We start from the raw sequence: 26,513 nt of genomic DNA on the forward strand, positions 1-26,513 counted from the left end.
TTCAATATTGGGCAAAACATCGTTTTAAAACATGACATCTTACTTGGGAAATAATGGCATGTTAATTAACTACACACACTACCCCTGGCCTTAGATGTTAGGGCTGTTCTCACGACCGTTAGCTGGGTAGGACAAGGAGGTAGAAACCTCCTACCCTTATTAGGGAGGTGGTCACACTTCCAGCTTCCAATTGGGTGTTAGATAAAAGCAAGGTCAGAGGTGGGGAGACTGATTGTAAGTGAAGGCCTAGCTGGGTAGGACTGCCCCCCCCTCTCGTTCTGGAGTGTGGCCAATTCCCCAATTATAATGACTGCCCTACAGAGGGAGAGCAGGTAGCCGTTCTGTTTGAGGAGGAGAAAGAGCCCCTCTGACGGCAGTGATTCACTGTGGCTTTCCCAGATGGACTTTCCTCCCACTCCCACTCTTTTATTCCTTTCCTCTTCTCCATAATGTGTTGGATCTGTCCTTAGATTATAACCTTGACAGCAAGAATTGTGTCATGTCTAGTTATAGCACATTTAGGCACATCATCTGTAATAATAATTCAATGCACATTCCTTGGGCAGAGAGACATGTAGCATTTTGATCTCTTTGGATGTCTGTCTTCTTCCTCCTCTGCATGTCCTGTTGCAGCAAGAGCAAGTCTGAAGATGTCCTGGGTCTGTTCAAGTGTTACACCAAGCTCTCTGAAATCCTGAAAGAGAAAGCCGGAAAGAACAAGCCCCCGTCTGCAAATAAACTTGCACGAAGCTTCCTTTCCATGGGCTTTGTCGCCACTCTGCTCACGAGTCTCTTCAGGTATGGAGCCCTCCTGGGGGAAGTGCTTGGATTGAGTTCATAAGTTCTGGGATGACACCCCACCCCCCCTGGAATTCTAACCTATTCCTTTGGGTTATATTGCACTCTTATCTCGCTCTTGCTCTAAGATGCTCAGATGACATACCTCCCGACCCCGTCCCTTATCCTCCCAAAGGCGTTGGGGATTAGGTTAGGATGAGATATAGTGACTGTCCCCAGGGGCGTAACAAGGCTGGAGTGGGCCCAGAGACAAAATTTTAAAATGGGCCCCCTCGCGCACACACACACACACACACACACACACACACACACACACACACACACACTTTTCACATGACTATATATTAACTTGCCTCTGGGGGGGCCCTCGAGGCGTGGGGGCCCCCAGGCAGCCGCCTCCCCTTGCCTAATAGTAGTTACGCCCCTGACTGTCCCAAATCACCCAGTGAGCTTTATGGCTGAGCAGGAATCTGAAACTGATTCGAACTGACGACCTGGACTGGCTCGAACTGGTTCAGGGGGATATACTTGTAAAGAAGAATCTGGTGAGGATTCCCTTTTACAAGTAAAGAGGGCGGGGCAGCCTTTCTTGGGTAAGGGGAGGTCGGGCAGGGCTGGTGAGAGAGGTCTTTCCCTGTCCCCCGCCACTCACCGCTGCTTGCCCTCTCTGCAGCCCCAAATACACTCCTTCCCTCCATTACCCAGCCCCCAGCAGCTGCTTAAGAACCTTACTCCCTCCCGCTGCCCCTGCCCGGCCTCCCCCTTGTTGTGCTGAACCGGTTGGCCAGAACGGGCCTGGTTCAGTTCGATCACAGACTGAACCGCCCCCAGTTTGGTCCGCCATCAAGCCCCATAACCGGCCCCAGTTTGAGGCAAACCAGTTGGGCACAAAACATCTGTGTACACCCCTATTCGTTATCTAGTGTAACAGTTCTCCAGATATTGACTCTGTGTGTGTGTGTGTGTGTGTGTGTACGTATGTACGTATGTACACACGCACATGAACATACACACACATTGGAACCTGGAGAGCTGCCTTCTACTGAGTCAGACCATTGGTCCATCTAACTCAGGATTGTCTACACAGACTGGCAGTGGTTTCTCCAAGGTTGCAGGCAGGAATCTCTCTCAGTCCTCTCTTGGAGATGCTGCCAGGGAGGGAACATGGAAGTTTGCAGGTGCTCTCCCCAGGGCAGCCCCATCCCCTAAGTGCTACTCATGTAGTCTCCCATTCAAATGCAAATCAGGGTGGGCCCTGCTTAGAAAAGGGGACCATTCATGTTTGCTACCACAAGGCCAGCTCTGTGTGTGTGGGTGGGTGGGGGGAATCCACACAACTCTGTGACGCAGTGTTACCGGTGCTCTCACGTCTGTCTGTTCTGACTCCTTAGGGACTGTTCCCAGAGCCATGAGGAGAGCCTGGCTGTCTTGCGCTCCAGCAGCGAGTTCATGCGCTACTCCGTCAGTGTGGCACTGCAGAAGGTGCAGCAGCTGGAGGAGACGGGGCAGACGGACGGGCCCGATGGGCAGAGCCAAGAGAAGATGTTTCAGAGCCTCTGCAAGATCACCCGGTGGGTTTGAGTAGTCGGTGACCCAGAGGTTTGGGGGTGGTGCTCGCAAAGGGTACTTGCAAACCTAGGGAAGAGGACTGAAAGGTAGGGGAGCTAGTGCTGGATGCTCAAAGCTTGTCACAGGAGTGATTGGGTTGGTTTTGGTCAACCGTTCATCTTTAGCGGGGGAGTTGGAGATTAGTCTGGAAACATCTTTCCGGGGATTTAATTAATTCCACCGCCCGCCCGCCCCCCCGCCCAATTTAAATAAAATTTTATCATTAGGCTACAAAATCTAGCCCTCTGTATCCTCCATTTTGGAATTATGGACCCATGTGGTCACTTTCTGCTTCAGCTATCCTCTATGTTTGTATTTTTGAGTTGGTCTATTGACATAAACATTCCATACTTGATACATTTGATAAAGTATGAAAATGAGTTGCTATCCTGAAAGCTCATCATATGTCTATTTTACGTGTATGTATTGGCCATGGTCCATATTTGCAGTTGCTTACAGTAACAATACAGATTTCTTTCTATATCTTTTTTTGCATTTTGGTTTTTGATTGAGGATCTAGTTTGTGGTTCACCTTTTGGGTGGTGGTGGTTGTTTGTTTTTGGAACCACCTCCTCTCTTCTGGATTAGTGCTGGACACCAGTGTTTCGCCTAAGGTGTGTGCACATGCGCATGCTCACAGGGTTTTTTTTAAATGTCTGATCAGTTAATTTTAGATCCTGCTCAGGTTGAATCAGGAAGGCCCCACTCTGAATGCAGGTGCACACACACTGCCTTGATACTGCCACCCAGAACAAAACTCGTTCCGCACACAGATGAAAAAACCTTAGAGAGAACAGTGCTGGACACGCAGCAAATTGTCTCTCCAGCTCTTTGAGACAACTCAGCAGCAGACATCCATAGCAGTTAAGGCAAATAGCAACAGCCCCAAGCCGTTCAGCAAATGGAGGGACCTCTGTTAACATCTGGATTCCTTATCCAGGAGCCATAGCAGGCAAGTGGGATCTCCTCGTGCCACTGAAGACTGAGGAAACCTCAGCTGGGGGAAAGGACTTGCCCTAGGACAGCCCTTCATTGTTGGTGACTTATTAAACAGGAGGCACTTCATTGACCTTGTGCAGTGGCCCAATTTGAACTTGATACATCTCCTGTGTTTGCTGCCTACCTGGGACTGCAAAAAGCAGAAGGGTCACTGAGCACCTGGCAGGTCCCAGTATCTGGCGAGTTGGCTGTCTTTTGGCTTGGTGGATTACATCCTGCCCACCTCTAACCACACATGGCTGCCTGTCAGGTGCCTGACAACCCCTTTTGTCTTGCAGTCACCAGCAGGCAGCAAAAAAATAAATCTAGGAAATCTTTGGTGAGCTGCTATGCAAGCCTTGGGTCACAAGGCCTGATCTGTATGAACTGAGCGACAAGAACATGCCGGAAAGAAGCTAGTCTGAACCTTGGGCCCAAATACTCCCAAGCGTATTTACCAGAATGGAGAGAGAATCTAGTGTGGTGGTGCTAGGTGGGGTCTGCCCCAGTTTGCATTTGAATGGAAGACTACATGTGAGCACTGTAAGGTAGTCCCCTTAGGGGATGAGGCCATAGCTCAGTGGAAGAGCCCCTGCCTGCTTGCATGCAGAAGGTCCCAAGTTCCCTCCCTGGCAGCATCTCCAGGATAGGGCTGAGAGAGACGCCTGCCTGCAACCGTAAGAACATAAGAACAGCCCTGCTGGATCAGGCCCAAGAATTCCCATCTAGTCCAGCATGCTGTTTTGCACAGTGGCCCACCAGATGCCGCTGGAAGCCTACAGGCAGGAGTTGAGGGCATGCCCTCCCTCCTGCTGTTACTCCCCTGCAACTGGTATTGAGAGGCATCCTGCCTTTGAGGCTGGAGGTGGCCTATATCCCTCCGACTAGTAGCCAATGATAGACCTCTCCTCCATGGACAATCTGCTGCCAGTTTGTGCAGACAATACTGAGCTAAATGGACCAGTGGTCTGACTCAGGATAAGGCAGCTTCCTATGTAATTGGTGGTGGCATAATGCAGCCAAGAGCATCCTGCTGAGAAACCAGATCGATATCCCTTTTGCAGATTACCCTTTTCTTCTCCCCACAGCCCTGATTCCTCCCCCCCATACAGACCACTGCCTTTCAAATCCACAAGTACCTATATACATGTGCCTTTTCTTCTGCTGCAATCCATCCTCTCTCCCAGCCTCTTCCTATGTAATTGGTAAATGGGCTGGTTGTTCCTAAGTTATCTCATTCAGCCATCCACTCTGCTGGACTCCTGGGCCCCTGGTAACCTCTACCCTGCTGGCTTTTTTCTTTTTCCAACATAGAGTCCTGCTGTGGAGATATACCTCGATCCCGACTGCAGCCGAAGAACTGGGGAAGAAGGAGAAGGGCAAGAGCATCTCGCTGCTGTGCTTGGAGGGTTTGCTACGGATCTTTAACACCGTGCAGCACCTTTATCGGGCGAAAATCCCCCAGTTCCTGCAAGCGCTGGGTAGGCAGTGTGGTGTCCTGTATTTCCGTTAGTAGCGTGCGTTTCTGACATGAGACCAAGGCCATTGTGGCTGGGGGCAATGGGAAGGGAATGGCAATCGAGCCAGCTCTGCGGACCCAAATTTGAGGACCCCTGGAACGGAGCGTTTGGACTTAGGTCCCAGGTAGCCTTTGACCAGCAACGTCAGCTAGCTCATTGACAAGGAACATTTCTACAACTAGCTCTGGACAAGGAAAACTTTGTACAAACGGACTGGTGCTGGTGGTCTTTGGTAGCAAGCATGAATTGCCTCTTGTTAAGCAGGGTCTGCTTCTGTTTGCATTTGGATGGGTGACTACATGTGAGCATGGTAAGCTATTCCTCTTCAGAGAAGGGGCCGTAGCTCAGTGGAAGAGCATCTGCTTGCTTGCATGCAGAAAGTCCTGGGTTCTGGAGCAGAACTGGTGTTGTGGTAGCAAGCATGCATTGTCCCCTCTGCTAAGCAAGGTCTGCCCTGGTTTGCATTTGAATGAGAGACTACATGTGTGAGCACTGTAAGATATTCCCCACAGGGGATGGGGCCTCTCTGGGAAGAGCACCTGTGTGCTTGCATGCAGAAAGTTCCAGCTTCCCTCCCTGGCATCACCAGATAGGGCTGAGAGAGACTCCTGCCTTCCAATTTTGGAGAGGCTGCTGCCAGTCTGTGTAGACAATACTGAGCTAGACAGGCCAGTGGTCTGACTCAGAATAAGGCAGCTTCCTATGTAATTGGCGGTGGCATAATGCAGCCAAGAGCATCCTGCTGAGAAATCAAATCTACCTCTATTTTGCAGATTATTTTTTCTTCTGCCCACAGCCCTAATTACCGCCCCCCACCAAACACACTCAGACCACCGCCTTTTTAATTCACAAGTCCCTGTATACATGTGTGTTTGTGTGTTTTTCTTCTGCTGCAATCCATCCTCTCTCCCAAACAAGGTGTTTACCTTGTTGCTTTCTATTTCATTCCTTCTGCTAGATACTGCCAATGAAGATGCAGGAGAAGAGGTGGATATAAACGTTGCTGAGAAAACCTCCTTCCAGATCCGACAGTTTCAGGTGAGCTACTGAAAGGTGACCTTGATGCCAGAGGCTTGAAGAAATCGGCTCTTGGCCTTTGCTCTTTGCTTCCTTTTTCGGTCTGTCTCCTCTCTTTTTCAAATACAAGCACACCAAGCAGTACTCCTGTAGTGATCAGCCTCCCCTCCCTCTAAAGAGTTAACAGGGAGTGAACCCTTGTCTCGACTGACATCCTGGTGAACCCCAGGGCAGCCAATCAGTACACCAGGTGGGTGGGACATAAAGAGTGGTTGCTGGGAATTCTAAGAACAAGAAAGGCGGTCTTTGTTGGAGAGAAGCTCGTGTGGAAAGGCTTAGTGAGAAGCAATGGAGTTTTTGCTCTCTCATGGTCAAAGCCAGCATGGAGGTTTCTCTCATGGAATAACTCTGTAGATCCTTGAAAGAAAGGATTGCAAGAAGCTTGATTCTCATCAGGAATTGGGTGAGTTCAAGGAAAAGGGAATTCGGCATAGGGAACAGTCTTAGTCAGACTGTGTTAGGTACTTATATTTCTTTGTATGTGTGTGCTTTTGCATATTCCTGATACTGTTCTATTATTGCTTACCTGTAACATAATTAAAATAAGAAACACTAGCCCACCCATCTAGGGTGTTGCAAAAGTCTCTATAAACATCTAAGTGTGCCTAAGACAACCTATTTTTGTAACCTACTAAGTATTTTTGAGTGTATCTAAGAAAGCTAGAAGCCTTAGACGGAAGCAGCCTGTAGTAATTGAATAAAACTCTGAGGTCTTTTGATTTTTTTTCTTTTTACAAGCCTCTCAGAGTTGGTTTTTAACTCAGGAAAAGGTGGGGGGTGGAAGGAAGATTTCTCTGGTGCAAAAGTGTCCTCAAGCACTCAGCAGCTATTGGTTTTCTCATCATGTGTAAGCCTACACATGGAAGGTTTTTGTATTCATCCAACAGCAAAATAAAGAAAGTTTTCCCTGGGATTCCACCCTGAGCCCAGGGAGGTTCAAGCTCTGTCGATAAGAGGGGTGATGGTGGCAGCATTTTAATTCTACCGGGAATATAGATTAGTTTTAGGGGAGGTCTAGCTAGGCAGCTCACCAGGGTTGAGTCAACTTTTTTTCCCCCCTCACATGAGCGGCTCTGAGACAAAGGCTGTGATCTGTTACAACTCCCTATAGCAGAGGTTCCCAGATGTTGGGAACCTCTGCTGCAATGGCTTTTGGCTGGGAATTGTGGGAATCTTTGGAGTTCTCTGCCATGGGATGTGGTGATGACCAGGGCTGCAAAAATCCACTCGTCTACTGGTCTGTGACGAGTAGAAAATGATGCCTGACAAGTGGAAAAAGTCCTGATGAGCAATGTACAAACATAGCTTGACGAGTAAAATATTTTGTCTGGCTGAGAAAACTGAGCCAAGATTTCTTCACCCCTGGAGATGACCACCAGCTTGGATGGATTTAAAAGGGGTTTCGACCAATTCCTGGAGGACAGGTCTATCACGGACTTCTAGTCTTGATGGCTATAGGCCACTTCCAGGCTTAGAGGCAGGATTCCTCTGAATACCAGTTGCAGGGGAGCAACAGCAGGAGAAGGAGCATGCCTTCATCTCTTGCCTGTGGGCTTCTCAGAGGCATCTGGTGGGAAACAAGATGCTGGACTAGAGGGCCCTTGGGCCTGATCGAGTAGGGCTGCTTTCATGTTAAGAGGTTTGTCCTTTGTTATCCTTGAATCCTTGCCAGGCATATGGGCTCATGAATTCTGCCCTCCTTTCCCCCTTCTCAGAGGTCACTAGTGAACCAGCTCAGCAATCAAGACAACGACTTCAATAGCAAGGAAGCCCTTTTGCTGATCAACATCATCTCACTGCTTTCCAAGCTGCTGGAGCCCTCCTCGCCGCAGGTATTGGCTGCTGCAGGCTGTACGTTTCTCACCGGGCTCTAAGGTGTCGCAGTCCACACATTTCAAAGAGAGTGCCAAGTTCTCGAGTACAGGAAATAAAACTTAGAGCTCTATTAGGAAGCTAATATCTTGGTTGCAGTGGAGAGTGCCCCTCCCACACACACTCCTTTTTTGTCTCTTATATGGGTAAGAAGCATGAGAGAAAACAGTTTGGCTCACACAATCTTTAATAGGGAGGACAAGCCACCTACCCATGTTTGAAATACAATTTTGTGATTGTAGGAGCGGGGTGGGGGAGTGATTGTCTGCAAGGCTCTTGCTGGGCAGGAGGGCTCAGTCCTACCCAGCTCTTTAACAAGGTCGGAGGACAAACTCTCCAAGCCAGCGGGAGCCTCACAGACGATCACTCTCCCCCAGCCCGTTTTTTTACAAGCACACGATCGCAAACTGTCTGCACAGCTCCTGAAGTGTCCTACCCCATTAAAGATTGTGTGAACCAGCCTAGTGGCCTTCAAAGTTTGAAGGTAAGAAGCTGCCTTCTATTGAGGCAGTTTTGTGACTGATATAATGAGAAGTCTCCTTTTTCTTCATAGTTTGTACAGCTGTTGTCTTGGACGGTCAAGATTTGCAAGGAAACCAGCCTAGGTAAGACTTCTGGACTAGACTTGGGATAGCGTCCCTTGACTAGAATCCTGGAGTTTGGAGCCACTCCAAACTCCATTGTCTCGGCATTGGCCGAGATTTCCCTGCTTTCTGACTCCCGATGCCCAAGTTACCTACTATGTGGCCAGATTTTGCGCCACTTCTTAAAATATCAGAAAACAAATGGTTAACCCTTGTAGTACATGTGTTATTCTGGTGGTAGGTTGGTAGTCTTAGTATCATTCTGTATTCTCTCTCTCTCTCTCTCTCTCTCTCTCTCTCTCTCTCTCTCTCTCTCTATTTCTCTAAGACATAGCCGTCAGTAATCCCATGCGTGGCACCTCTCGCGAGAGTTTGCGAGCAAGCTGCCAGCAGGGGGAGAGGAAACTGGCGGCGACGGACAGGCTTGTGGGCGAGGCAGGAAAGATGCTCTCTGCCTGGCCCAGCTAGTTCATTATTATTTAGTATTGGAGTATTTTTATTGCTGGTTACTATTGATTATTGTACTTGCTGGCTGGTTGTGGACCTTAATAAATAAACGAATTGATGATGATGATAGCATCTGGGTTCAAAAAAAGGACTTGGCAGGATTCATGGAGAAGAAGAGTACCTATCAATAACTGTGAGGCAAGACCCTGCTAACTGGACAGAGGCACCCTTTAAAGCGGCGATTCCCCTATATTATATTTAGCAAGCAGAGAGCAAGTGGCCCTATCCAACCCCAGCATAGCATCCCTCCAGTGGCTGCAGTTTGTGAGCCCTTTGTGGACGGGGAACCATCTTATTTATCCCTGCAACCTGCTTTGAGAGCTTTAGTTAAAAAGTGGTGTAGTGGCAGCAGTAGTCAACTGGGACCCCCTAAACATCATGATGTGGCTCATGCATGTATAATCCTGCTTGCTCCCCTGGCGGTAGATGGGTGGTTCTCTGCAGGACCACATGCTTCCTGGGAGAGCACGTTTACTAATCCAAGGGATACAATGCAGTTGCCGCCATGATTAGAAGCAAGTCCGCAGGCTGCGATTTGGGCTAACTGCGGTGGGCAGAGAGCGCCAGCGCCGATGCAAGGCTAACTAAATTTCGACCTGAAACCAAAAAAAAGGTGCATGAAGGAGGCCATGAGCCTGGGGAATACTTCTGACCCCCTACGCATGCTCTGGACGAATGGCTGGCCCTCTGTTAAAAGACCAGATGCTGGTCTCAGTGGATCGTTGGTGCAATCCAGTAGAGCCCTACTGGTGTCTTCAGAGCTTGGCTGCTGTGCTTCCCCTTCCTGCAGAAGATGCGCCCTGCTGCCGAGGTCTGCTGGCCCTCCTCTTCAGTCTGCACGCCCTCCTCAAGAGTCCCGTCAGCTTGTTGCGTCAGCTCGCTCGGGATATCCATGCTCAGCTTGGGGACACAGAGGAGGTGAGCGGGACCCGTTTTGTTCTTTTGAACTGAGCTCAGCCTCTGGGGTGTTGGGGGCAGAGGAAGCAGCTTTATGCTGAGCCGGACCCTTGGGCCATCTAGCAGGATTGTCGACACTGCCTGGCAGTGGCTCTCCAAGGCTTCAGGCAGGAGTCTCCCACCTGGAGATGCTGCCAGGGATTGAACCTGGGACCCACTGCATGCAAAGCGAATAATCTGATGTGGGAAGAGTTCTTGAAGGGAGAGGGCCGTAGCTCAGTGGCAGATCGCCTGCTTGGTACACGGAAGGACCCAGGTTCACTTCCTGGCAGCATCTCCAGGTAGGGCTGGGCGAGAGACTCCTGCCTGAAACCTTGGAGAAGCTGCTGCCAGGGATTGCAAATGCTCTTCAACTGAGCTATGGCCCCATCCCCTCAGGGGAATATCTTACAGCAGACAGTGCTTACATGTAGCCTCCCATCCAAATACAAACCAGGGCAGACTCTGTTTAGCAAAGGGCACAAAGCCTGCTCATGACCACAAGACCAGCTCTCCCTGGTATCTCTCCAGGGTTTCAGGCCGGGGTCTTTCCCAGCCCTGCTGGGAGATGTCAGCGATTGGACCTGGGGCCTGCCCCAGCGCCATACCCAGAGCCGGAGTATGCCTGTGCTGCATCCTTGGGAACCCCCAGCCCCACTCCTCTCTTCCTGGGTGTGGGGGTTGAAGTATTTGCCCACCTCTCTTTCTCGATCCCCACAGGACATGGAAGTGGAGCCTCAGTCCCATTTCGCTCTTGTGAACGCCAAGACGGCTGCTCCTACGGCTTGTGTGAGTCTGATGGCCGACTGGGTCTTTGCTCCAAGAGCAGTGCGTGGGGCGGCAAGTCGTCCTGCACCTGAGTGGGACAAGGAGCTGCTTTTAAGGCATGCCGGGCCAGCATCGTGTAGTGGTTAGAGTGCTGGACTAGGACCGGGGAGACCCGAGTTCAAATTCCCATTCAGCCATGATACTTGCTGGGTGACTCTGGGCCAGTCACTTCTCTCTCAGCCTAACCTACTTCACAGGGTTGTTGTGAGGAGAAACCTAAGTATCTAGTACACCGCTCTGGGCTCCTTGGAGGATGAGCGGGATATAAATGTAAAAATAATTCTCTCTCTCTCTCTCTCTCTCTCTCTCTCTCAGTTGCTGGTTTTGGGCCAAGCGGAGAAGATCCTTGAAGAGGTAGATTGGCTGATCAATAAGATGAAGAACCATTTGGGATCGGAGGCAGCAGGTAAAAATTTAAAGGGAGCAGCCCCCGCCCCTCCCCAGCCCGGAACATAGGCGGCCGCCAATATACCGAGTCAGCCTTTTGGTCCATCTAGCTCAGCATTGTCTACGCATTCTGGCAGCGGCTTCTCCAAGGCGGCAGGCAGGAGTCTCTCTCAGCCCTATCTTGGAGATGCTGCCAGGGAGGGAATGAAGTGACAACCTCTAAGGAACCCTAAAGATATTTACTAGGCCCAAATGTTTTTGGGAAAAGGCGCACTCCCTCAGGGGCACTCGTGAAGCCAGGCAGTCTTTTTTGTATAGGAGGGGTTTGTTCCAAGATTGCTTCTCCCCTTCCTTTTTGCAGAAGATGCCTCCCAAGAAGCAAACGAGACCCAGCTCCTAGAGAAAGCCACCATGCTTCAGATGGGGACTCTGCTGACCGCTTACCACGAGCTGGTGCAGACCGCCTTGCCTGCCGGGAGTTGTGTGGACTCTCTGCTCAGGAGCGTTGGCAAGCTGTATGCCATCCTCACCTCCCTTGTCAAATACGTGAGTGCTCTCGACTTGGGGCCAAAGACATGAACGCTCGGGGTGGAGGGAAGAGTGCCATTCCTAGGTTGGATCCCAATCTTTCCCTAAGCCCCAGTTAGCATGAATGGCTGGAGGCTTGGAAAGACCATGCCACCATTTAATTATTTCTGACATATATACATATCCCCTGCTCCTAATTTGTACTGTCTCTTGGGAGCAAGTGGACTTAAAGGGATACTCTCCTACGCTGGGGGGAAAGGACCACTGGGCTGACTCGGTATAAGGCAGCATCCGATGTTGAAGCCAGCCAACAGGTTGTAGCAGCTTACAAAAAACAACTGGCACAACCTAAGAGTAGAAGGCAGTCCTAAAAACCACTGGTGACTTGGGCAGCATTAAAAGGCACATATACACCCATAGCCCCATTCCGGAAACCTGCTCACAGTTACAGCCCCGAAAGTGGGTAGGAAGCCTCACCCCAGAGCTGTCACTCCCTCCCTCTCTTCAGCCGCTCACAGCTACAGCAGTGGTTGCCTATATAGAGGGAGCTGCTGTAAAGCGGGAGGAAAGGCGCTTTCGTCATCGGCAGCTTGAATCTCCCCAGTTGCTGCTGTTCATCTCATCAGTTGCTGCTGTTCGCCCCTGCTAACTGAGCAGAGAGGCGCCTTTTTAAAGTGGCGATTCTCTTTATTGAGCAAGGAGGGAGCAGCTGGCCCTCTCCACCCCCAGCACAGCATCCCCTCCAGTGGCCATTGCTAGCGCCTGCCTTGTGTTTCTGTTCAGATTGCGAGTCTGCAAAGGGCTCGCCATCTAAATTTAATATTCCTTTCTCTACGTAAACTGCTTTGGGAACTCTTGTCAAAAAGCGGCATGCTGCATCAATATTCGTAGTAGTGATGTGATTTAAAAGGTGGCCTAAACCAAACCGTTTTTGTGAAAGTTGGGAGTGAACCGGCTCACTGAACCCTGCCTGGACAGAAAGTCCAAGCCAAGGGTGTGTGTCCCCATGGAGGACACCGGCTGCTGGATATCGCAAGGATGGCAATAAGCTGGCAGTGGAATCGATGCTTCTGAAGTTCCTTAGGATACCGTGCTGAGCAGCCATCAGCACAGTTCTGAGGCCTGGAACGGCAGGCAGATCCGAACAGGGCTGGAAGGCCTGTCCCATGTTCCTTCCTACTTAGGGCCTGTAGCAAGGAGTCCCTGTTGCTCACGCACGCTCTCTCCTTGCCTTGTTCTCCTAGTATATCCAAGTGTGTCGCAGCACAACCTGGGGGATTCCAGGGCGGCTGGAGAAGCTGGTGAGTGTTATCTGCCTCTTGCAATGCCTAACATTAAGAGCTCCTTTACAGATGTCTTTCTGCCCCTTATTTTGGAAGGCAATGGTTGGAATAACTGGGGCATCTTCTGCGCTCTCTAGGTCCGACTCTCGGGTTCCCATCTGACCCCACAGTGTTATAGCTTCATCACCTATGTGCAGGTAGGACAAAGAGTTGAATTTTCCAACACAATGGGAGAGATAGCCAAGCCCCAGAACTGCAGAGGTCTCCCACGCAGGAAACTTCTGCACACACACAGTGAACCCAGGAGTGCTGCATAGGAGGGTGTGGATGCTTTGACAAAGCTGGGTGAAGACAAGAGGACTGGGTTTTGTCTGAGCCAGGGAGTTGGGAATTGCAGTGGGAAGGAGATTGGACACACCCACACCCATAGCTTTTTATCTACTTTAGCTCTGGATATACTGACAAGTGCCCAACTCACTTGCTGAACTTCCCTCCCTCCCCATTGGCTGAGTGATCATTTCCCTTCCCTTCCCTTCTTCTTGCGATTTCCTTTCTTCAGAACATCCAGAGCGAAACCTTGAGCTTTGCAGGAGAAAAGAAGAAGAAAAAGGACCAGACGGCAGCAGAGGTGACCACTGTCATGGTGAGCCTGGCTACCATCTCCTCAAATGATGAGAGCTTCTATTTGAAATTGTCAGGGCCAAGCTCTAGGGCTTGCTATTTGACCAGGAACCAGGCCAGAGTAACTCATAACTGCACAAGTTCTATTTGCAATTCCTCTAATTTAAGAGGAGAACTTGCAACTGAAGAACCTGGGGGCATGAGAGCTGGTCTTGTGGTAGTGGGCAGGAATGGTCTTCTTTGCTAAGCAGGGTCCACCTTGCTTTGCATTTGGGTGGGCGACTACAGGTGAGCGCTGTAAGGTATTCCCCTTAAGGGATGGGGCTGTAGCTCAGTGGGGGAGTATCTGCCTTGCCTGCAGGAGGTCCCGAGTTCAATCCTCAACATCTCCAGATAGGGCTGGAAGAGACTCTTTCCTGAAACCGGTAAGTCACTGTACTGAGCCTGATGAACCAATGGTCTGACTCAGTGGACAGCTTCCTGTGTTTCACAAAAAGCAAGACCCCCTAGCTGTTTGTTCTTGGGGGAAAGCTCTGAAATGCTTTCATGTTTCATGAACATAGTCAAGGGCTGAAACCCACCCCTCCTATTTCATAGCCCAGGAAAGGCGGGATATTTGGTGGAGGAAGCATCTCAGTGCTCCTCCCTGCTGGTGGCTACCACTTCTCCCCCCTCAAAATGACGAGGGAAACAAACAGCGGCAACGGGCAGGGAGGAACCATTTTACTTATTTATATCGACGTAAACCGCTTGGAGAACATTTTTGTGTTGAAAAGTGGTATATAAATATCGTATTTATAGTGCTGGCAAATATGGAAGAGGCATGCTGGTTTTTCTCCCCCCCCCGCCCCCCCCTGAACTCCCCCCATCCTGAATTCAGTTCTCCTTCGAGAACATTCAGCCCAGCTCTAAGGTGAAAGTGGTACAGGCACTGAGAGTGATGGCTTCAAGGCGACCTTGTGATCAGCAAGTTTGTTTAAGGGACAAAGGCCTCACAAGGCAGGCCTTACAAAAAATGGCAGTCTCACCAAGAGAATACAGATATTTAAAGTACATGGGCTTAGATGCATCCTCCTCCAAGCAGATGGAGGGCTCTCCCTCTGCTGCAGCCAGTTTGAAATAGCTGTGTGAGGATTCAGTCATTCTTGAAGGGGAAGGAGCAGGTGGCAATTAAGAAATGAATGTACAAGTTCATCCCAAAGTAATACCCTTCAGTTCTATCTCTGGAGAATTTTTCCTGATGTCTAAAATGTGAATGAATTAGTGACTTTACTAGAGATGTTCTCGTTTCATGCTCACCAGTTTGTTTAATATGCTTAATGCTTTCCCTCCAACTACAGGCCAAAGTACTGCGGGAAACTAAGCCAATCCCAAACTTGGTTTTTGCTATAGAGCAATATGAGAATTTTCTGATCCATCTCTCGAAAAAGTCCAAGGTAACATTCTGTTCCTGAAGCACATCAATGTCCTTCTGGTACATGCTACATGAAGTCTTTTTGAAACACTGTATTAATATTAACTGGTATAGGCGTATATAATCCACATGAGAGTAAATGAAGCCCACAAGCGCAGAGTTTAAAGGTTAAGCATTTTCCAATTGTTTTTGCATACTTACATCAATTTTATGGTGGCTGGAATTTAGGACAGAAATGCGAACAGTCTAAATGTGCACATGTGTGTAGGCCATTTACAGTATGACACTGACCGAGGCTGCAAGGAGATACGCTTTAGCCCCGCGCAAGCAGGGGGAAACTGGCAGGGCAGGAAAGGGCACCCTCCCTGCCCTTTAAAGGAACCTCTCCACCTCCCAGGAGTGCACAAACCAGTTTGTGCATATCCCTAGTAGAACGCTCCCTCTAAAGAGTTAACAGGGAGTGAACCCTTGTCTTGACTGACACGCTGGTGAACTCTAGGGCAGTCAATCAGTACACCAGGTGGGTGTGACCTAGAGAGCAGTTGCTGAGAACTCTGGGAACAAGAAGGGCAGTCTTTGTTGTGGAGAAAATGGTCAAAGTCAGCCTGGAGGTTTCTCTCATGGAATAACTCTGTAGATCCTTGAAAGAAGGATTACAGGAAGCTTGATTCTCATCGACTCATTCGACTTGAAGATCTGAACAAATCTCCACTCTGTTCAGTGGTTCCAAATCGAATCAATTCAGATTTGAATCAATTTGTGTGGATTTTGTCCACATCCCACCTATTTGAAGATACTTGAATAATTACTGAGGGAAAGTGCATTTCTCCCACAGTGATAGAAAGTACGAGAAATACTTGATAAGCACTGCCCACTGGAGCACAGCACTAGGATTCTCAGGCTATGCCCATCCTTTTGACTGCTGTAGGTGAACCTGATGCAGTACATGAAGCTGAGCACTTCCCGAGATTTCCGCATCAACATGTCAACCCTGGAGAACGCCCTGCAGGAACAGAATGTTGAAGATGTCGAGAGTGAGCCAGGCAATGACCAGGTCAGAACACATTCTAGAAGGCTGTGAGCTATGCATGCCCTTACTGGAGGAGAGCAGGCCTTGTGGTAGCAAGCATGAATTGTCCCCTTTGCTAAGCAAGGTCTGCCCTGGCTTGCATTTGAATGGAAGACTCTGTGTGAGCACAGTTTAAGATATTCCCCTTAGAGGATGGGGCCGCTCTTGGAAGAGCATCTGCACGCATCTGCATGCAGAAGGTTCCAAGTTCCCTCCCTGGCAGCATCTCCAAGATAGGGCTGAGAGAGACTCTTGCCTGCAACCTTGGAAGAAGCCACTGACAGTTTGTGAAGACAACCCTGAGCTAGATGGACCAATGGTCCTACTCGGAACAAGGCAGCTTCCTATATTCTTCTGTCATTGGTGGCAACCATATAACTATATATACCTTGCCTAGGATGCTCAGGCATTTGAGTTGACGTAGATGCACTATCTCTTTCTGTAAGGCGGGCCTGCTCAACTTCGGCCCTTCTGCAGATGTTGGCCTACAACTCCCATAACCCCTGAGTGTTGGTTGTGGGAGATCCCCTTCCCTCCCCACCCATGAAATGGCATGGTGGGAGGACAGTGTTGCCCCCCCCCCCATTTCTCCCCCAAGTCCTCTTAATATGTCTTCCCCACTTAGGCCATTTTCTAGCTTGAAGCAACAGAAACAAAGGTCCATGGAGAAGATTTCTTATAGCAGTAACTTTGCTGTTAGAGTAAAGCAGGTTATGTAATCAAATTGTTCCAGTCGCTCACTGGAAATCCTAGAGCAGACTGATCATTTGACATTCCCATCTCTTCTAGAGCATTGCATCTGCACAATCGACTGACAGCCAGGAACCCAAGAAGAAGAGAAGACGAAAAAAGTGAAGCGCTGTCCTGTTTATTCCCAGCCTTGGCTTCTGTGCACTTTACATAGCCCTAACGGGCACACAGCGCTGCCTCCTAACACAAGCTTTAACAGGGCGCACGTTTGAAGGGATCTCTTCGTCGTTTGAATCACCCATGATCTCTTGAGAGCATGTACCAAAAATGGTACATGCTCCTGAAGAACAGTCCTGAAGAACAGTCCTGGCCTATCCTTGCAGCGTTCCCTTCTGGCCTGGATCTTGTGGCACAGACCCACTGGGGAGGTCTGCTGCTACTATATCTGGCCCCACCCTCTTACTTCTCAGAGTGGAAAGAAAAGTCACTCTACTGGCCATTTGCTTAAGAAAGAGACTGCTTCCGCGAAGACTCCCTGAGTTGCTCCAATCCGTCTTTGCCTGAATCTCAGGCCTTATTTTGCTTTTTCCAAAGAGCCTTTGGTTTTTTCAAGAAGTTGATATATATCCAGTGCATCACCTGAAAGGAACAAAAGTTGTTAAATCGCTTTTACATTTTCTTAGAGTCCAGTCAGCAGCAAACCCTTTAGACTGCTCAACTCTGGCCCTCCTGCAGATGTTTGCCTACAACTCCCCTAATCCCTGGATATTGGTCATTGTGTTTGAGGATTATGGGATTTGTAGTCCAAAACCAGCAGGGGGGCCTAAGTTGAGCAGACCTGCTTTAGATCCATTTGTTGTCTTATGGGTCTCTATGCAGATCTTGTCCTATAGAGTAGAAATTGTTGTGTGTATCTTCTGAAAAGGAACAGTAATTGACAGTATGTCTCAGAATGTACTTTGCTGCCACTAGGATTATTGTTATGAGGAACTGGAGAATATTCCCAAAGGTCCTATTAATTGTCCTTTTTTCTAAAGTGCACTTTGTCTTAAAGATTTGTTTAACAAAGGTTCTATGAAAGCTTACTTTAATAATACACAAAACAGTTCCACTTAGAACAAAATTGCTGTTGCATCTCTAAAAAATTAACAAGCCTTAGTTAAGAGCTGTTGGAACACCCATTAATTCCCATCAATTAAAAAGCGATTATGTTAAGTGCCAAGCATAATTACTACTTAGGTATGGGATTTTTTTTTGGCCTGAGGTGTTTGCTGTGCTCCAAAACTGTGCAAAGCCTGCAGTAAAAAATTGTCAGTAGCTGGGTAATAAGGCTAGAGCTGATGAGGTGAGAGGATTCCAGATGTTGAGTCAGATCTTGCGAGGAGTTGTGCAGTTTTGGAATGAGGCACAAAGCAGAAAAACTAGCCAAGTGCAAGGAGCAATTCTGCCATTGTGTTATCCTCCAACAGCACCTGAAGGCTTTCTAATTAGCCTAGTCCTGCCTCTGAATAAAGTTGAGGGGAACTAGCCTGTCCTGGACTTGCAAAAAAATTCGACAATGTTTCTCATTAAAGACTCTTGAGAAAACTTAGGAGTCAGGGGATACGGGGACAAGTTCATATGTGGATTGCTAACTGGTTAAAGGACAGGAAACAGAAGGTAGGTATAAATGGACTGTTTTCTTCATGGAGGAAAGTAAGCCGTGGGTGCACTTTTTAATTTATCCATAAATGATCTAGAAGCAGGGGTAAGCAGTGAGGTGGCCAAATTTGCAGAGGACACCAGCCGATTTAGCGTAGTGAAATCCGCAACATATCCACATCCAAAAGGCTCTCTCCAAACTGGGGGAGTGGGTGACAAAATGGCAAATGTGGTTCAGTGTTGGCAAGTGTAAAGTGATGCATCTTGGGGTGGGGGACCACCAACTTCACATATATGCCCTGAGAGGGTATGGGGACTGGAAGGCTTTCGATCAGGGCTGTATAACTGCAGCCCTCCAGCTCTGTTGGACTACAACCCCCATCATCCCTGGCTAATAGTGCAGACAGAAACTGTAGTTTAACAACAGCTGGGGTGTCATGGTAGAGCAATAAGCCTGAATAGACCCTTAACTGAACTTAACGTGGTCTTTACACACTCTGTTTCTTCCACAAAGAAATCCCTGCTATAATGTGAAAGGGGGCTCTCGCTCATCGAGGGTCAAAAAGGCAGCAGATACTGGCCTTGCGGGATGTTGTATTTCCTTTCCATTCCTGTTGGGTTAGAGGGTGTGACGCAATCCATGGTCACTTCTTTCCTTAAGCACCGGTCGATGTCCACTGCACTGAAAAAGGCCACTGACTGAGGCAGATCTTGCAGGCCTAGCTTATAGGCAAACATACATCTGCGGGGAAAGCAAGTGACAAGTTGCACGTACTTTTTATTACAGTTCTATACCGCCCAAAACTTGCGTCTCTGGGCGGTTGATCTTCTAGGAGATCTGCTTGATCTTCCGGGAGGTTCAACACTTCGCCTTACGGCCAAGTGGCAGATTCCAGTTTTCCCATCAATTGGAGGATCGACTCCTCACCCCTTTACAACCCTCACAAGTACATATAGTTTTGTTTTTCCTATATCCCTAGGTGGGAGATTTCTTGCTCAGAAAAAGAGGGGTTTGCTGTAATCAACCATAGAAAGGAATTCTCGGCTGGTGTAGGAGGTCACCCAAGCTTGGGATTACATCCCCCCCACATGCTCCAAAAGGCAGGAAGTAGTCATACTTGAAGATCCTTAACCCAGTGCATGTGGGCGGATCTCCTCAGTTCTACTTCCTGCCTTTGCTCCAGAAGGCTCGCATTACAGCTCGCTGGCTTTGGCCTAGTTAACTAGGCCTCTTCTTTTCTTCTGCTTATATTCCTATTGTTTTTGACTATTTCCAATCTATTCTTCACCTGGTATTCTACTACTATTAGTTCTCTCTAGTTACTAAAGAAAAAAATAATAATAATAATTTTAAATTTAAAAAAAAAATTCATATCTGTTCTTCTACTGTCCTTTCTGTTATTCGTTACCTCTCCTCACCTCTTGCCGACCTTTTGGCCGATGTCCGCTAAAAAGACCTTCGGACTCCTGGCTATTAGGGAGAGATCCGCCCATCAGCGCCTGTTCCCGCCAAAAACTCGGGACTGCGCAAATCCTGTAAGGAAAATGGCAGATGTATCAGATGACCTTGCTGGCGCCTGTAGGCCACAGCGGTCCTCTCTGTTGCCAGATACCGGTGAGGAGACTGGGTGCAATTCATGCCACCAGCAATCCACCGAAGCAGGACGCAGGTGGCGGCACCAGAATCGGAGGCTTCCCTACAAGGAGGCCCCGTTGGTGGCCAGATACCGGTGAGGAGACTGGGCGCAATTCATGCCACCAGCAATCCACCGAAGCAGGACGCAGGTGGTGGCACCAGAATCGGAGGCTTCCTGACAAGGAGGCCCCGTTGGTGGCCAGATACCGGTGAGGAGACTGGGTGCAATTCATGCCACCAGCAATCCACCGTAGCAGGACACAAGTGGCGGCACCAGAATCGGAGGCTTCCCTACAAGGAGGCCCCGTTGGTGAGAGAGTTTTCGCCTGGCAGCGCAAGCAAGGTAAGCCTGTGATGTTTGGCCTCCCCCCCCCACTCCTTTCCCTAGCAGTTGGGCGTGCAGGAGGAGGACTGCCTCAGCGAGTATTGCGGCCACGCTGAAAGGAACGTCAGCAGGAGTGGCCGCCCCAGAGCCTGTCGGAATCAGACGGGGAAGACGTGCAGGATGATGAGGCAGGCGGTGCTGAGCCCGTGGATGGGGCGTCGGAGCACCCAGAAGGCCATGAACAGCTCCGCCCGGTAAGATCGGGACTTGCTCGGGGGGGAGGAGGTGAGTGCAGATGCCCCCTATGTGGCCCCTCCCTCAGGGCCTACTCCTACAGGGAATGTGGGGGTTCCCCCTGATGCTGCCACTGCAAAGGGCTGGATTCAGGAGGCCGTTCAGGTCTCACTGGCAGCGGCGCTTAAAGCGCGGAAGCCTGCAAGGCATTGCAAGGCAGGCTGTGATCCATGTGTCGCCCTCAGACTCTCAGGAGGAGACGGTGCCCGCTAAGCAGCCCAGGGTGGCTATACGCCAGGACTCTGTGCCCTTGTGTAGAGGGAGGTCTTCAGATGAGTCTGGAGAGGACTCCCCAGATCTATTGTGACCCAGGGTCAGTGGGTCAGAGACATTGCTGGGCAACCCAGACAAGGGGCCCTCCTCCTCGGAAGAGGGGGAGATGATTGAGGACTCTGCTGCAAACTTACACAGTCAGAGGCTCTCTCTTATGGTGGATTTTCAGCCACTAATTAACCAGGCTATTGCTGCGCTTGATCTGTAGCCAGTTACAGAGGAACAGATCTCTCCTGTGTCCAAGGGCTCCTTGGTGCTGCCTAAGGCTAAGGTACCGCAGATTAAATCAGTGATACCTGAGGGCTTTACTAAGACCATCAAGGAGGAATGGGCAGCTATTGCGACTCCCAAAGCGTATGTTGACATTGGCTAGCAAATTGTACAACTTTGAGGAGGAGACTCTGGACTTGCTGAAGGTGCCACTTACGGTTGCTCACTTCGGGGCCCTACTTAGTAGCACAGTGGTACCCAAGGATGGGGACTCCTCTTCTAAGGAGCCAGAAAACAGAAAAGCAGAATCTGCACTGTGCAGGGCCCACGAGGCTTGAGCAGTGGCCATCAGAGCTGACACCACTGTGTCCTTGGTGTCTAGAGCATCAGTCTTGTGGATTGGCGAGTTACCCAATGACCCTCCCACTAATCAATCTAAGATGTGGCGTAAGCTACTTCGTCTGCAGAGGGCGGCTGCCTTTTCAGCGGATGCTACTCTGGACAGTGTTCAGTTCTCGGCACGTGCGGTCAGTGCAGGTGTCCTGGCAAGACGCAACATATGGCTAAAATTTTGGAAGTTGATAATACGTCTAGGGCTAAATTAGCTGCTGTTCCCTATGCTGGGGGGAAAGCTAATTGGGAATGAGGCCCTGAAAGAGGTCCTCATTGAAACTAAGGATAACCGCAGGGCTCTGCCATCAGCTCCTAGGAAGAAGGACAAGAGTTTTAATCATAGACCGATGCAAACCTTCAGGGCGTTTAGACCTCAGTTTGTCAGAGGGAGCCTTTTAGGCCTTTTCGATCTCAGTGGAACAGATCCAGAGGCCAAGGCAGGCAAGGGTTCACTCAGCAGAACCATCAGTCTCTCGGAAACCAGCAGTGGGGCCCCCAAGCAGCAGTCCTGACTCCCACTCAGGCAAAGTGGGGGTCTGCCATTTGGACTGTTTTGGAAAGAATCCATCGACAGGTGGGTTCTTTCCATTAGCCTACACGGGTACGAAGTGGAGCTGGCCAGCCCCCCAGGAAACAGATTCCTCCTTACCCCTAGATCTGGGAAACCGGAAAAGCACAAGGGGTTGTCCATGGCCATTCAGTATCTGGTGGCTATAGGGGCCATAGAGGAGGTCCCACCTCTTCAGAGAGGCAAGGGCATCTATTCTGTGATTTTACGGTGCCAAAAAAGGACGGATCGGCCAGGGCAGTTCTCAACCTACGCCCAGTCAACCGTTTTGTGATAAAAAGGAGGTTCAGGATGGAAACCCTTTGTACCATCTCAGAGGCATTGCAGATGAGGGACTACATGACTTCAATAGATCTCCAGGAGGCCTATTTACACATCCCCATTCATCCACGCAGTCGACATATACTCCACTTCTGCTACATGGGGAGGCATTATCAGTACAGAGCCCTTCCTTTTGGTCTCTCATCAGCCACCCGAGTTTTTATGAAGGTTCTAGTCTGCTAGTGGCCACTTTATGCACTGAGGGGGTCCACCTGTATTGTTACCTCGACAACTTGCTCAAGAAGGGGCAGTTCAGTCAGCTCTGTCCAGAACAATGTCTGTGTTACGTGCGCATGGGTTTCTGATAAATGTGGGCAAGAGTCACCTGATGCCCACACAGAGCCTTCGTCATTTGGGCATGGTAATGGACACCTCAGTAGGCAAACTGTTTCTGCCACAGGATCGGATGGAGGTCTTAACGTCACTGGCTCGTGTGATTGCTTCGAGACTGTGGGCCAGCCTTCTCAATCTAGCAAGTTTGTTGGGTCTCATGGTGGCGGCTATGGACTCGGTGCCTTGGGCGAGGTTTTCATCTACGCCAGTTACAGTGGGGTTTCCTCCTTTACCAGCACAGGATTGCCCTCAAACGTGACAAGAACATTCCTCTCTAGGTGTCTCTTCGCGAGTCGATTCGTTGGACAGCCCGGGGAACCTAGACAAGGGCAAGCTGTTCATAGAACCCGAGAGAGTGATGGTCACGACGGACACCAGTCTATCGGGCTGGGGGGCTCACTGTTGGAACAGTTCTGCCCAGGGGCTTTGGTCGGTGGAAGAGTTGCTCCATAGCATAAACTGGCTCGAGCTGTGGGCTGTCTTTCTGGCCCTAAGAGCCTTCACGCCCTTGGTGAAGGGAAGGAATATCTTAATGTGTACATAACAACTTAATATCCATTCTGGACCATCATGTAAACAGAATTTCCAATGTTTGGGCAGATTGGCTAAGACGGCAGGAGATCCAGCCGGCAGAATGGGGCCTGCACCCTCAAGTATTTAGGTGGCTGACAGAGCAGCTGGGGTGTCCCCAGATAGACTTGTTTGCATATCCTCAGAATGCCAAGATTCAGAGGTTTTACTCACGTTGCCCGATGTTGGGGGCAGAAGAGACGGATACGCTATCGGTGCCATGGCCTCCGTGTCTGCTGAATGCATTTCCTCCAGTGCCGCTGCTCTCCCGTTGCCTCAGGAAGCTGCGGGGTTTCCGGGCATCCCTGATATTGATTGCGTCTTTTTGGCCCAGAGGGCCTTGGTTTTCCGAGATCGTCGACTTGACCGTAGGTCATCCACTCAGTTTGCCAGACCATCCAGTTCTGCTGTGTCAAGGTCCGATTTACCATCCTTGCATCTAGAAAGTGTTCAGCCAACAAGATTTACCAATCGACTTGGCGTAGTTTTCTGCGCTGGACAGCAAAGCTCTCCCTGCAGCTGGACAAGTGCAGGTCGAGGGGATTACTAGGTTTTTCTTCAGGATGGCCTTGCGCTTGGTCTGAAACCCAACACGCTTAAACACCAGGCGGCGTGCTTGATCCAGATGTTGTTTCCTCATCAGCGTTTGTTCAGGCGTGGCACCCTCTTCTACGCAAGTTCTTGAGGGGGGCAGCTTTGTTGTCTCCTCTGGTCTGCCATCGTTTTCCGTCATGGGATTTGCATATTGTGTTGTGGGGTCTGCAGTTTCCGCCATTTGAACCACTTTGATCTGTATCATTGCAGATGCTGTCCTGGAAGGTGGCCTTTTTTGTAGCTGTAACATCAGCCAGGAGGTTTTCTGAATCGCAGGCTCTGTCAGTTAAAAGTAATTTGTGTAATTTCTCTAAGGACTCTGTGAGACTTATCCCGGATCCTTCGTTTATCCCTAAGGTAAAGTCTCAGTTTAATCGTGAGGCGGTCATTTAATTACCTTCTTTTTGTCCGGATGCTCGTCACCCTGCAGAGAAGGAGTGCAACCGGACGCAGGCTTTTCGTAAGTCAGATGCTCTTTTTGTGGCCTTTAAGGCTTCTAAGATGGGATGCAAGGTCTCTTCAGCCATTATTGCTCGATGGGTTCATTCATGCATTACGATGTTGTATGAAGCCCAGAAACTTTCGGTGCCTGGTCAGATTACGGCGCACTCAACTACATCGGCAGCCACTTCCACTGTGTTATCTTCACCGGTGTCCCATGAAGAGATTTGCAAGGCGGCTACTTGGTCATTGCCTTTTACATTTTCAAGGCATTACAAGTTGGATGAACATGAAGCTGCCAGAGCAGCATTTGGTCGGAGGGTCCTGCAACAGGTCCTTCCGGGTCAGTAGCTCCAGCTTGGGTATTTTCCCTCCCGTGGTTGGTGCTGTGGTATGTCCCAAGCTTGGGTGACCTCCTACACCAGCCGAGAAAGGTACATTGGTACTCACCGTGAAGGTGTCTTCTGGCTGGTGTAGAAGAGGTCACCCAAGGCCCGCCCGGGTTGTGTTAGGCTGGAGCTGATGATCTGGTTGTAGGGGGACAGTTTTTCTGTCTTTCTCTGCATTATTGTTTGTATATTGTTGTATATTCTCTGTTGTGTTCTGTGGTTTTCATTCCGTAGCTTGAGCTGTTTTAAGCACTGAGGAGATCCGCCCACATGCACTGGGTTAAGGATCTTCAAGTATGACTACTTCCTGCCTTTTGGAGCATGTGGGGGGGATGTAATCCCAAGCTTGGGTGACCTCTTCTACACCAGCCAGAAGACACCTTCACGGTGAGTACCAATGTACCTTTTACTGCAAAGAGTAGGATGGCTCCATATGGGACACCAGCATCCAATAACCGAATTTTGTTGCCAAGAGTTTAAACATTTTCAGACCTGATCACTTTGTCCCTTAGCCATTACTAGGCCAGGGGTTCCGAAACAGTGGTCCTCCGGATGTTGCTGAACTACAACTCCCATCATCCCCAGCCACAATCTGTGGCTGATCTAGGCCAGAAGATACTTAGAAACATAGGAAGCTGCCATATGCCAGAGTCAGACCCTTGGTCCATCTAGCTCAGTACTGTCTACACAGACTGGCAGCGGCTTCAAGGGTGCAGGCAGGAGTCTCTCTCAATCTTATCTTGGAGATGTCAGGGAGGGGACTTGGAACCTTCTGCCTGCAAGCATGCACAGATGCTCTTCCCAGAGCGGCCCCGGCCCCTGAGGGGAATATCTTAGTGTTCACACATGTAGTTGACCATTCAAATGCAAACCAGGGTGGGCCCTGCTTAGCAGAGGGGACAATTCAAGCTTGCAGCCCACAAGGCCAGCTCTCCTCCCAATAGATATTCAACATATCTACTTAATAAATCAATCATTTAAGTGCTGTCAAGTTGGTGTCGACTCTTAGCGACCACATAGAGAGATTCTCTCCAAGACGATCTGTCCAACTCGGCCTTTAAGGTCTCTCAGTGTCTACTTAAATATCTGCTGACATTTTCTACTGGCATCCAGACAGATTCTCTAAGAATCTTTGGCTGAGCATTTGGACGACAACCATTTAAGACACTTTTTATGTCATACAGCCAGATACTGATCTCACATGCAAATAGATTTAACCTGCTTCAAAGATCACACAGGATTGGTCAGGCTTAACACATCAACTGCATAAAACTGTTCATTTGCTGTTGGCCCCGTTTCTCTAACTCCTTGACACTCATGGGATTAAAATGGCTAAGCATTCGATAAATACTGCAAAAAAAGGGAAGATGCTGAAAGGCGGCCTTGTCAAGTTCCCCTATCAAAAATTCTGTTGTCTAGATAGTTTCCATGTATAAGCAACTAGGGATGTGCACGACCGAAATGTTCCGCTCTGCCCCAGCTTACCGCGTGAGGAGGTTGGTGATCTGCAGGGCGAGAGCAGCCCGATAGCGGTCCTCACTCTGGACGAGGTAGCGCACTTCGTCGTGGATGCTGATGCAGAAGCGCCCCTCAATGTCAAACTCCTCAAAGAGCCACTTCATAGCCACCAGCATGAGGTGCAGGTAATCCACAGCTGAGCTCTGGACCGCCCAGTTCACCCTGCTGGTTATAAACTAAAAGGAAACCAGCAGTCACAGGGGGAACACCTGCACACAGTCAAGGTGCTCACACCGAAAGACAGGAAGGTCAAAGCACCACAAGACCAGCTCTCCTCGGAGAGTCCGGCTCAGCAGACGGCCGCTTC

At 49.6% G+C, this 26,513-nt stretch overlaps 2 protein-coding genes across 5 annotated transcripts in view; one reads left to right on the forward strand and one right to left on the reverse strand.

The window, feature by feature from the left end:
• FANCI (FA complementation group I) overlaps window positions 1-17,928 on the forward strand; it is a 38,691-nt gene extending 20,763 nt beyond the window's left edge. Inside the window, exons 24-39 of one of the 2 annotated variants that reach the window (XM_053272156.1) lie at window positions 634-798; window positions 2,190-2,369; window positions 4,699-4,865; window positions 5,863-5,942; window positions 7,697-7,813; window positions 8,407-8,458; window positions 9,735-9,862; window positions 10,601-10,669; window positions 11,024-11,114; window positions 11,460-11,641; window positions 12,868-12,924; window positions 13,044-13,103; window positions 13,466-13,549; window positions 14,868-14,963; window positions 15,870-15,995; window positions 16,800-17,928. In XM_053272156.1, coding sequence (XP_053128131.1) covers window positions 634-798; window positions 2,190-2,369; window positions 4,699-4,865; window positions 5,863-5,942; window positions 7,697-7,813; window positions 8,407-8,458; window positions 9,735-9,862; window positions 10,601-10,669; window positions 11,024-11,114; window positions 11,460-11,641; window positions 12,868-12,924; window positions 13,044-13,103; window positions 13,466-13,549; window positions 14,868-14,963; window positions 15,870-15,995; window positions 16,800-16,865 — 1,720 coding nt within the window. In that variant the 3' untranslated portion in view covers window positions 16,866-17,928. Of the gene's footprint in view, window positions 1-633; window positions 799-2,189; window positions 2,370-4,698; window positions 4,866-5,862; window positions 5,943-7,696; window positions 7,814-8,406; window positions 8,459-9,734; window positions 9,863-10,600; window positions 10,670-11,023; window positions 11,115-11,456; window positions 11,642-12,867; window positions 12,925-13,043; window positions 13,104-13,465; window positions 13,550-14,867; window positions 14,964-15,869; window positions 15,996-16,799 lie in introns of both variants that reach the window. The other variant, XM_053272155.1, reaches the window with a different exon arrangement.
• Window positions 16,863-26,513, reverse strand: part of POLG (DNA polymerase gamma, catalytic subunit) — a 30,552-nt gene continuing 20,901 nt past the window's right edge. For 2 of the 3 annotated variants that reach the window (XM_053272157.1, XM_053272158.1), the window contains exons 21-23: window positions 26,174-26,382; window positions 18,923-19,083; window positions 16,863-17,339 (exon numbers count right to left, since the gene is read on the reverse strand). In XM_053272157.1, coding sequence (XP_053128132.1) covers window positions 17,275-17,339; window positions 18,923-19,083; window positions 26,174-26,382 — 435 coding nt within the window. In that variant the 3' untranslated portion in view covers window positions 16,863-17,274. The remainder of the gene's footprint in view (window positions 17,340-18,922; window positions 19,084-26,173; window positions 26,383-26,513) is intronic. The other variant, XM_053272160.1, reaches the window with a different exon arrangement.

The sequence above is a fragment of the Hemicordylus capensis genome, chromosome 10 (genome assembly GCF_027244095.1).
Source record: "Hemicordylus capensis ecotype Gifberg chromosome 10, rHemCap1.1.pri, whole genome shotgun sequence".
Classification (NCBI taxonomy): Eukaryota; Metazoa; Chordata; class Lepidosauria; order Squamata; family Cordylidae; genus Hemicordylus; species Hemicordylus capensis.